This window comes from Aquila chrysaetos, chromosome 23, assembly GCF_900496995.4.
Source record: "Aquila chrysaetos chrysaetos chromosome 23, bAquChr1.4, whole genome shotgun sequence".
Taxonomy (NCBI): domain Eukaryota; kingdom Metazoa; phylum Chordata; class Aves; order Accipitriformes; family Accipitridae; genus Aquila; species Aquila chrysaetos.
This window is the reverse complement of record NC_044026.1, coordinates 17,090,050-17,102,060: the sequence shown is the minus strand read 5'-3', so window position 1 is coordinate 17,102,060 and position 12,011 is coordinate 17,090,050. Positions and strand designations below refer to the sequence as shown.

Sequence of the window (12,011 nt, the reverse complement as noted above, 5' to 3'; positions counted from 1 at the left end):
CCCTGGATCATATCATTTTATAGGCATGCAGAGTCAAAATGAAACATCATCCCCAACTGTCTTTTTCAATTACGTGTCTGTGATTTCATCTACTTGGATTTATCCCAAGATCGTAGGAATATTTATGTTGTATAGTTGTCAGACCATGTTAAATGGACAGTAAGCATTTTTTTCACTTTATACTGGATGTTGTAAAAACAGTTGCAAAGCACGCATGGAATGTCAAGATCTTGGGCTAGGTCTGCGTTGGTATGTCAGGAAGCATTCAGCTTGGCTTTTGCTTTTTGAGAGCAGTTTGCATCCACTGAGTTAACATGTGTGTAGCGTGTTCACAGAGCAAATGGACAGCAGCTATTGTCCTTTTAAAAACCAACCCCTGCATTTCTAAGATCAGGTTTTAATAGATAACAATGAAAATTGGCAAGTGACAAGAAAGATAAGGGAAGGCAGGTGCAAATATTTAAGAAATCATGATTTACCTAGAACATTTCCAAAAATACAGTTATAATTTTTGTTCACCTAAGAGAAACGGCAGTAGAAGATTAGGTGGGAGGAAGGAAGATACTTTGAATAAGCTTATTCTGCCACTCATTTTCACATGTATTCATTATAATGTGACAGCACGCTTTCTCCAGACATAAAACCTGGCCACAATTCACTATCCCAGGAATTCTGGTCTACAGCACTGGATCAATTTTTCAAGATGGCCAGAGCTCCAAGTTTGGCATTGACGTTTTACACAACTTAGGAAGTTTCCAGTGTGGATGTGAAATGAGTCTGTGACACTTTGGAAAGTCTGTGAGCAAACTTCTGCTTCTGAAATTTAAATGTCTTTCAGGCCCTTTCTGGCTCTCCCTATATGGAGTAAAGAAAGAGGGCAGGGCTTGAACTCTGCTTCTGGTACCTACTATCATGTGGTAGCCAAAATGGTACCATGGTCTGCATGGGAATAGAATAGGGGAAGGAACTAGAGGAAGATATTGCCAAGAGAAAATCAGGGTAAACATACTGCAAGAATTGATCGAGTTTTATGACCTTTAAAACTTTCAAGTCGGGCCACTCTTAAGAGCTGCAATATAGTACTTGCCCAGTGAAACTGGAAAGATTGACATTAATTTCAGAAAGCAGCTGCCACGTTCTTGTTATCTTGTAAAGCAATAATGTAAACTGATGTTCTTCAACAAAATTTTAACAAAATTCTGGTAATTCTTGACTTCAAAAGACCCCGATCTCTTACATACGAAACTGCATGGAAACAAAATTCCAGGATTTCCAGTATGAAAATGACAGATTGAGGAGCTAGAGCACAGGAATGCATTAACTGTAATTTTTGTAAGGCAACTCACTTGTTCAGTAGTTATCTTCCATTTTCACGATTGGGAAATGCAGAGGACATCAAGAAACCTGAGTGAAACCATAATAATATATATATGGGTTTATGTTTATATTCACTGGATAGGAAACTTACTCTAAAATGTTGTTCTTTATCCAGGATTTGAAAATATCCTGGATATAATAATCTGTGGGTAAATAAATTTCTCTTTCAGAGAAAAATACTTACTCTTCATGTATTAATGGCCCTAGTTGAAGACACTTTGAGGTTATTTAAAATCACCGTAGTGTTCCATATCAGCTTTGAGACCATTTTTTCTTCATGGTATGTATAGGTCCCAACTGTTAGCATTTATTATGTCCCATAATACATTTTAAATTAGGCAATCTCAATCAAGAATATACATTTTTCATTTTAAACCTTTTAGTATAAACTATCAGAACATGTACAAAATGAATATATGAGCAATAAGAAGGTACATAAATATAATTTCAAGAGCATTAGCACATTTGGATCCCCTTAGCAAACTGATTTTTAAAGACAAAGGTTATCTGATACTGTAACTATATATGTTATTTTGACTATGCATGTGAGTCTCCGCTCTACAAAGGGACATCTAACAGCACAGCAAACATGTCTTTGCAATTAAATGATCATTCACAGTATAGCTTATGGAAATATAAGATACAGCTCAAACTGTTCGGTGAAGAATGCCCATTCTTGTTACTCTTTGTTTTAATGGGCTATAAAATAAATGCAGTGTAGAAGGTATTTTTACAGCCAGAGCTTGTGATACACGATATGCATGGCTGTGCTGGGAAGAAAATGCCAAAATTATGTACTTCAAACACCCATCACGCTTCTCGGAAGGGTTACATACATAAAGCCATCAAAATCCTGTGCTATCTTTAATGGAACAGGACGGACTGGTCCTCCGGTGTGTACAGCATCAGCCCTGGTAAATGCCAAAGTACGTATGGTTCAGCAATGAAATACTGCCAGCTTCATTTGTTTGTAGCCATATGCAAGAAGGAGTAAGGAGACTGCACGGCTGCAGAAAGGGAGGGCAAGGAACAAAGTTTTAAACCAGCATGAAATAGGCAGGCAGGGCCAGAAAACAGACAGACAGACAGACACACACAAAGTGGTGAGCGGGGGGAAGGATGAGTTAACGGTAGCTGGAGGGACTTAAGCGATGGAATAGATACATCAGGGGGAAAAGTAGTAGAGTGAAGAAAAAAAAGCCCATTAATAAAAGATGAGGAGGGATGAAATTAATGAGAGCTCTGCAGAGACACTACAGCCCTTGTGGGGAGAGAAGCACAGGGCCCAGTTCTGGTATTCTTGTTCCGTACTTCCGAGATACTGGGGACTGCTCGGAGGACAAAGTACAATTAAAAGGCAGGGACTGTCAGCCTGTCAGGAATACTAAGCGAGGGACTGGTCTCACACACTTGCTTAGGTGAATAACTATGAGAAACAGCTCGTCATGCCAGCGGTCCCCGGGTTTATTCAAAATGAAATATGTGCCCCTCAAGTCACTGAAATAAATGAGTGTTTACAGTCAGGACTCTTTAATGGCTTGCTGCCTTTTTTTCTTCTTTTTTATGTACTTCAGTTATATTTACAGGGCTTTTTTGTATCTCTCGAAACTGCGTTTTATGCAAAAAAAGGACTTTTTTATGCCCATGTGCTTCCAGAAGATGGAATTTCATGCAAAACAGCAGCTATCTGGGGATGCATAGTAAAAAATGAGGAGCTGGTAGCTGCAGGTTCCACGGTGCGTGGCATGGTCCTGGTCCCAGGGCAGCCAGACCAGGGTGCAGGTCACAGCCATCACAGCCCTCCTCCTCCTCCTCCTTGTGTGCCTGGATTCTCTTCCTGTGGATACGGAGGGGAGAAGGGAGGCTGAAGGTGTCGTTGCTAGATCCCAATCTCACGTGCAATTGCACAGTGGCCAGGATGCAGCCTCAGATCTGGAAGCTGGAAAGCACTCTGCCCTCCCACAGTTGCAGATAATTATTGCAGCCATAATCGGTTGATGAACACAGACACAAGTCGCAAGTTCTCTCTGAAGAACAGTTAGTGAAGGCACAATTTGTGAATAGGTATTTCATTCTTAGGCGTAGAAAGGATGTTTTTCTTTAGAATTATTTATTAAAAAATATAACTCTACTGAACTAGGGAATTAAATCAGTTAGATGCTGATCCATCTACTGGGTCCTTACAAGTACAGACCCAAAAGGGCACGGGCTCACAGACCTCAGTTAGCAGCAAGCTTTTAAATTCAGATGACTGAGAGCAGGAAATAAGGAGTCGAAAAGTGGTCTCAGCCAAAATAAACCACTTTTTTGGGTGAAACATTTTTAGCTTCCCTGCTCTTCTCCTTACTCCTTTCCGCCCCTGCCAACTAAGCCTAATTGCTTAATCTAGTTTTTAATAGGTCCTTAGAAACTCTATTTTCTAGAACTTTCTTTTATTTTGAACATTTCTGCTCTCTTGTCTTGCCATACTTGATGCATGGACAAAACATCTGATGGAGCATATAAAAATTAGTCTCATGTTCATACCTGTGTAATTACAAAATTCAGATCCTGAAAATATATCTATTTTTCAACTGTTCACCTAAACATTAAATTCTTCAAAATGCTAACGTGTTCTTTTCTTTCTTTTTGACAGCAAAATTTGGAGAGTAACCTCACCAACCTTATTAAGCGGAATACCGAACTGGAAACTCTTTTGGCGAAACTCATTCAGACCTGTCAACATGTAGAAGTGAGTACTGACCTCCATTTGAAATACTTGTAGACTTAATTACATTCACTTCCAGCATTAAGGAACAAAACTTTAAAAAAAAAAAAAAAAAAAAAAAAGCAACAAGCGCAGAACTAAATTTAAATAGTGGTAAACTGATTTGGAGCTTTTTCACTGGTAAGTGGTATTCTCAATACAGATGAACCTCCTTTATATTCCTTCCTATCCCTTTTCAATTATGATATGTTTGTATGGCCCCCGCCACTGCTATACTTGAGCACATCAGTCACTATCTGTAACACGTTTATCTTTTTAGGTTATTTGTCAGGTACAGTAATGTTTACAGGTGGAAAACTAAGGCAAAGAACCAGATCCACAATGATATTTAGGTGTCTATCTGCCACTGGTTTTTTTTTCATCAGAATTAAGTATCTAAATACATATGTGGACTCAAAAGTCATACATGAAATATATTTATCTTCAGAAGAAGAAGGATGCTTACAGGCTTTTGAGTTGCCTCAGTTACATATTGCACTTCGAGTACTACAGAAAATCTTTAGCAAGGAGGGATTTGATTCCATATTTCCCCAAGATCTGGGGGATTTTTTAGGTGGCCCTATGGAAGCTGCTGCTCTACATGCAAATTAAAATAATCACAGACTAGTTCAGCTATGGGAGATCACACAGGAAGAGATCAGATTCCAAAATAGATTATTTTTTAGCAAAACTTTTCTTTTTACTTTTTGCCATGCTATAAGACCTTTTCAGTTCCTTATAGTACATTCAGGTCAACAAAGCCAAAACCACTATGAACAAAAAACTTCCATATCATAAAAAACTTACAAAAAACAACATGAGTTTATGCTTTCTGCCAGTAAATATTATACAAACATCCCCCCTGGCATCAAAACTTTATCACCAGTGCTTTCCTTGTTGTCAGTCTCAGCCATGAGTCCCAGGTGACACACCAGATACAAAATAGTTTTACCCCTTCTCCAGGTAAATTGTGGCTGAGAAACACTAGAAGACTAGGAAAGGCTCAACAGCATGAGGCGCATGTGCTTGTTGACAGATATACTGGATTCACTGAGATAGACCAAGTTCATCATTTGCAGTGCTGCCAGTTTTCATAAGTTCTAAACGCAATTTAAGATGGCATGGGGAAGTTAATGAGGTAGGAATCAGAGGAGCTGGCACAAGATAAATACTGCTGATTTAGAGTGGAACAAGTTTTAGACCTCAATCACAGAGAAAAGGTATTTTCAGTTCAACAGCTAATTACTAGTCAGATTAACAGGGAAAACTTATTTTCCCTGTGAAAAATGGTTGGGGTTTTGTTTGTGTTACAATGGTGCCTGTTGACAGGCTTCTACATCGGACCATTTCACTTCTGACTGCACTGCAATTCCGGCAGCAGCCTCGTTTATTCAGAGAAGGGTGCACTGTATTTTCCTAGCAGACAGGCAGCATTAAATAATAATAGTGTTGTGTAGAAAAGGTATTCCACTTTGAGTACGGTTGTCTATATATGTGAAAGGAAGCCAGGTTCCTTCACCAGCATTACCTGAGGAATAGCTCTGGGGAATTTGGGAGAGGAAGGTAGCACTGTTTCAGTGCTTCTGAAACATGGATATAATTTAAGAGAAAGTTAGCTGTGACATAAACTGCTGTAACACAGCCACCTGCCAGCTCTGCAGAAAGGCACTCGGTTTTTAGCGAAGCCTTTTCCTTTCTTATAAAGTGCCATGGAAGTTCTCCACAGGGCTTCTTCATTTCTGTCTTTTTCAGACTAAAATTCAGTGACCTAATTAAGCCCAAGAGCAACTTTTGCTTGTGAACAGATTCAAAGTCACATCTTGAAAATTTGGCATCTGTGTAAGTACCTTGTTGACTGTGGTAATGGCACGTGCTGCAGATAAAAAGGAAAAAAAAAAAGTCCACCCAAAAAAACCAAAGCAACCAAAACCAAACCAAAACAAAGAAACCCAAGACTGTTCTTCCAAAAAGATCATCTTATCCATTTTTTCTATCTGCTCCACTTCTGTGGAGCCTCACTGACGCCGGGGGGGCACAACAAAACCATGAAAGTCTCTCCACAGTATGGGACATGAGGTGCACGGTTTGAGTTCCTTGTATGGGCAGCAATAACATCAGGCAGAACAACTGTAGTATCAGCTGGAACGACTGGAGTAGGTAATGAGAGACAGAGACAAGGCACGTTTTCTTCCTCTTTGTATAAAACTCGGAGCAAAACCCATGAAGCAGATGGGCTCGGGACAGCATAAGGCCTCTTCTTCATTGGTGGCCTATGTCCAGGATGGGCTAGATCTGGAAAATTTAAAATCGCTCCTCCGTCTCCTCCGTAATTCTGCACTATATTACCAACTCTAAAGTTTAGTATCACAAAAAATCCAACTTGTTCAACTGGTAACAGATGCGCTACTGTCTCTGGAGTCCTGTTTTAGAAAATTTCTCTGTAGACATAAAGCAATAGCAGCAAAGTTGTTAATGAATTCCTACCACGTTTTATTCGTCAAATTAGACTAATTAGCATTTAAATTAGCTAAAAATTAAGAAATGAGCTTCAGTCAAAACCCTGGACCTAGGCCACGCTGGAAATCGGGCAAGTGGGGATGTGGAAGTAAACTTTAAAGCTATCTCTGTTTCTCAGAGCTCTGTGAAAACTTCAGATACGATGTGAACATCTCCAACATTAGAGAAGCTGAGGCTTAGATAGGTTTTTAAAAAGTCAGTACGCTTGCTTTCTTTGTGCTGCTTTGTGACAGAAATTCATCCTAAACCGGGAACACGTATGAAGCAAACAGTATGTTGGTTGTAACATTAATGTTACAAATTTAAAATCATAAAATGTTGGGAAAAGAAAAGCTGAAGTTTCCAATGACTGTATTAGCGTTGCCATATGAACTCACTCAAAGGTTGAAACCGAACAGATAGTTAATTTAATGGGAAATGTTTTCTTTTTCATTTTTTGATACAACATATTACAGATAATGATGTAAAATATATTGTATACAATTTGTAAACATGTGAAAACATAGGTAGTGCACTTTAAAAACTGCTGTTACATACTTTGATTTTCCTTACGTAATTTAAAATAATTTTAATAATGTTATTTTAATGTTGATTTAGATTTTGGGGGGTTTAAAACCAGTTGAAAAAAGAAAAGAAGCTTTGGGTGTCACACATAATTTAAACTTTGAAAAACAAGGAAGGAAAGGAAATTATTATTCCTTGTGTTGAAGTTACCAAGTTTTTATTAGGGGATATATAAACTTTAAAAAAAGCTATGATAATTCACATTTATTTGTAGAAATAAATGCTAAGGTTTTTTAAAGCCTTTGTCATGTCATAAACCAAAAAATTCAATATTACATAAAAAATGAAAAAAGAATTACTTTTTTGGCTTTTGATACGGAGCAGAAGCTGATGTTTCCGAAAATGAACAATAAACAGGCTTTGTGTCTTTTGCATAAATGAATCCTCACCAGCCAAACCAAATGTCGCAGAGCCACTGTTTCTCATCAGCAAAGTGAGCTGTTAATGGCTTCCCAGCAACCAGCTCCACTCCAGATTAATTATCTACCCATACACCCGTCCCATCAGGCAATTGTAACTTCATCGATAGCAAAGGCCATATCCCAGTCGCTCTGTGCTTTAAAACTAATGTTTATTCCCTTCTGGAAGAGAGTTATTTTCACTTTTCGCTCACACGAGCAGGCAAGGACTGGTCAGGGATGTTCGTTATCTGGAAGCTGGATGCCTTCCAGCCCCCGGGGAGGGGGCATCTGGGGCTGCCTTTCATCACAGCAACGGAGGCATAAATCTTGCCTATTTTTAGATGGAGTTTATCAATTTATGACAGGATTTATCCTGATGGGGAACCTGATCTTGGGAGAGTCAAGAAGTCCACTTCCAGTCTTGGATTCCTGTGGGTGGTTCTGGGCATATTGGCAGGAAATCTTCCGTGAATAAATCAAGCCAAACGTGTATTTTTTACTGCTTTAAGTATAGTGGAGATATTATTACGCATTTTACAGTAATAATAATTTTAATATTGGAATGTCTGATTTCATGCCTCTTATGAAAGTATAGTCTGTGCTAATACTTCATGGTAACGCTTAATTTTTAAAATCCCATTTTCTCAAAGGGAGCCACACCCTGAAAAGTGAGTGCTTGAGACTGTAACACTCCTTTCCGTCCCAAATCTTTCTGTTTTGTTAGGAGCTCCTGGCACGCTGGTTTTGCTCATCTTTCAGATGCATCCCTAACATGTTTTTTGTTTTAAACTCTTTTTTTTTCCACCTTTCTACTCTCCCTTCTTCTGTAATCCTGTCTGTCATTTCTTGGTTTTGCAGAAACCCTGACAGCTGTTAATCAGGAAGGTTTTGTTTTCCTTCCTTGGAGACGATGGCAGGTCTACAGCCTCGTGCCGTTGGCCCTGGTGAGCCAGCTCTGCTCCTCACTCTCTTTAGGGAAGGCGGCTGTGGCTGCCTCCCCAGGGACAGCAGGCTTGGCTGCCTAAAATGATAAATGGATTCATAGGATAAAATGTAGTTTTCTCTACAAACTGAGAAAATGGAATAAAAATGGCTACTAGTCTGAAATACATTTATTTGTAGTCCTAGTCCACAGCATTCACACATCTCATAGTATCTGTAGAAAACTTTTTTTAAAGCATTAAAAACTGTCCTGGAGAATTTTATCTTTAAATTCTGTGGACATTCACCCAACGAGAGAGCCCTCTAGCGTGTGGCTAAATCAGCATGTGGCTCTTAAAAGTCCATAAAAATGCCCGTGCGTGTCAGGAAAGCAGCTACTTAATTCTGGAGCTGTTATAAGGGGAGGATGTTTGAGGGAAAAGGAAGTAATGTAAATATTTATGCTTTGGCATAAATTAACAGTCTAGGTACAAGCCTTCTACCTCAGCTGAGGGAGAAGAGGCTCCAGCTGGATCCAGTCCCGCTGGGTAGAACAAGGATGCAATAATTTGCTCGTAACAAACGTGCTAGACAAATTGCTCGTGTGGACGTCTGAAAATTGCTGTAGGAGCCTTGGACAAATTTTACAAAACCAGTTGTAAAATTGGGATTGACAGGCCTAGGATATGGCAATATAGGTTAATCCCTGGGTGATAGCATCCCCGTGGCCATACCAACCCACTGCCAGCTCTCCCTTCTTCCCACCACGTGCTGGAGGGGTCTCAGCACCCCGGGGTGGTCTTTGGCAGGACTCCGCAACGCCTGCCACATGCAAGGCAATGGGGGCCGCATCCTGCTCTGCTGGCCTGTGCCTTTTCCAGCTGTATGCAGCTCCGGATTTAGCCGCTTCTCCGTTGAATCGGGGAAGGATTTCATGCTGTAAGCGCTTAGGTTCTCCCCTCGGTTTTAGTGTCACAGGTTTCTCTGGCTGACAAAGTGCGATGTCACAGCAAATCTGCTTCTTTGTCATAGTTTCCAAGGCACATTGCTTCTGTGAATGAGTGAGGCTGCTGCAAACATCTTTTAGATCGTGACGTTATTTGGCATAAGGCACAAATTTGAGCATGAGCCTCTTTTGCCAGTTACTTTTTTCTAAGCAATTTGAGTTTTGTTTCTGGACTTTCTTCTCATCTCTTCTAGGAAACGTATGATTAAACGTCTGTTATATAGTCAATACCATGAAGCTTCTCTCATCTGTTAGGCAGAAACATAATCTGAACTCAGCTGGAGGAAAAATTGGAGCAATTATCTAGGGGGGAGGGTAAAGGAAATAGGTTTTGCTTGTAGACAGCTTTATAACATCTGTATCTCAGTCTTTCTGTTTGTTTTGTTTTGTTTTCAGTTCACCAAACGTCATAGGAAGCAAATTCTGGGCACCACTGCAAAATCATTTTTGGTTGTATAAAGAAGGGAAGGCATTTTCCTCTAACTCTGTAACCCTCAAACTGCTGCATCCTTTGCTTTGTGTTTGTGATGGAAATGCTCAGTTTCTAGCTCACTTCTAAAGATCTGCTGCAGGCTAAATCTTAGCATAAAGTTCCCAGTCCAGAATTGTTTTTGCGTGTGTCGAAGGGTGTTTTTTATAGCCATGTTATATAATCACCTGCAAAAAAAGGAGTCTATTGAAAGACCCTTTATTTCACTGGCACAGATACTGAACACTCACACATATCAGACACATTTTAAATCAGTGTAACAACAGTAGTGCAAAAGTGATGAAGAGAAGATGGCAGCACCTCGAAAATCCTGTTGTTGTCTTTTTTTGTGTGGCTGATCAAAAAGAAATGAGCCAAATAGGAAAATTATATAGATAATGAAAATTTGAGTTTCTGGTAAGACTTCAGCTACAAGATAGCTTCTTCAAATTTTGCGACAAAATGTCTCCATCATTTTTTATATAAGATACACACAGCATTTCTGTCACTTGAGGGACAGCAAAATCAAAACTCAGCTGTCAGGGTGATCCCTGAGGACACTCAAACAATAAAGAGGCTTTGTCTGTGACAATAAAAAACCAGTGAGTACTCTGTTTTCACTAAGTTCCATGGTACTCACTCCTTCTTGAGATTTGGGACGATCTCAGTCCAAGCCCCCGTAAACTGAGAAGTTCTCATTACGAAAATGTAGGCGGAAAGCCCGTGTGTAAATCCTGGTGTCTGAACCGCAGCAAATGGCCTTTGTAGTCGTACAAAGGGGACTAGTAGTAGTTTGGAATAAGGAATCTACTTTGCTGGGGGTACTTTCAGGTAGTAGGAAAGGTGCAATGGGTTAAATAAGTGTTTACCATCACTGCGAAATATGTGGGGCAGATAACTTGGAAAGTAGCTACACTGAAAGTTGCTTTTTCTTCTGTCCCTGTATCTTCCATTTTTGAGAAGGTACTTGTTCAGCAGCCAAATTTATTTGCTATATTTAAGTGCTAGAAGTAACTGACATTTTTTGATTTGTGAAATAGACAGGAAAATATGACTTGAAGGAAATCGGGAGTTCTTACTCTCAGTAAGAGACTCATTAGCAAACTTCATGATGTGCATAAAACCCTAAGGAGGAGTTTACAGCATTTTTTTCCTAAGACAGTTTCTAATGAGAGAGGGTACAAGAGACACTTTCTCTATTAACATTATTTAGATGAAATATATGGCATGATCTACATTTGATTTCTAATTACTTTAGTTCTACATTTAATTCCACTCTCATAAAAGTTGATTTCATTCAATAAAAATCTCAGGTAAGCTTTAGTCAGAGTCTTAATTTTATATAGTGTTAGAGAAAAGAGAAACCTCAGAAATAAAAACTGACAAAACATGCTTCATGGCATATGGCAATACGGAGCATTCGTTCAAGGATGTCCTAAGTTGCATGTCCAGTAAGCCCTAGCCTAGTAGCCAAATATTATTTGCCTAAAGAATTATTTAATTGCTTTCACAAATTACTAATTAAATGTATAATTGATCCTATATATATATATATAGAACTGCAGCACTTAGGCGTACATTTTATGTACAGATTAGGCACATGCTGGAATATGTTACTGCACCTACAAATGTTTTGTAGCTTCTGGAAGTTGGAATCGTAAGTATGATAACAAGTCACGTGGATTGTATACAAGCTAACAGCAGTGCTTGCCGTTGCCTGTGAGGGCGGCGGCCAGTTCCCATTCGCTCCATCTCTCCCTTTGTCTCACATCCATACACGTGTGTGTGTTAATATTCTTGTTAGACTGATATTCCTGCAACTCTTTGTCCTTAGACTAGAAAATGGGGTTTAGTTCACTGTTAATCACTGGTTAACTAATGCGGCAGGTGATATTTTGTGCCTGCCATCAGAGAATATAACTTGTCAGTCAAAATGTTGTTACTTTTTGGAACTCTCTGTCTTTGAGACATTTACCTTTATGGGAACAAAATATTTCTGAGTTCCTCCTT

At 39.3% G+C, this 12,011-nt stretch overlaps 1 protein-coding gene across 9 annotated transcripts in view; it reads left to right on the top strand.

Moving 5' to 3' along the window:
- MID1 (midline 1) overlaps positions 1-12,011 on the top strand; it is a 264,289-nt gene that overhangs the window by 202,609 nt on the left and 49,669 nt on the right. For all 9 annotated transcript variants that reach the window (XR_003921164.1, XR_003921163.2, XM_029998918.2 and 6 more), the window contains exon 3: positions 4,013-4,108. Coding sequence is in view for 7 of the 9 variants with exons in the window: in XM_029998918.2 (XP_029854778.1) it covers positions 4,013-4,108 (96 nt within the window). In the remaining 2 variants the exon portion in view is untranslated. The remainder of the gene's footprint in view (positions 1-4,012; positions 4,109-12,011) is intronic.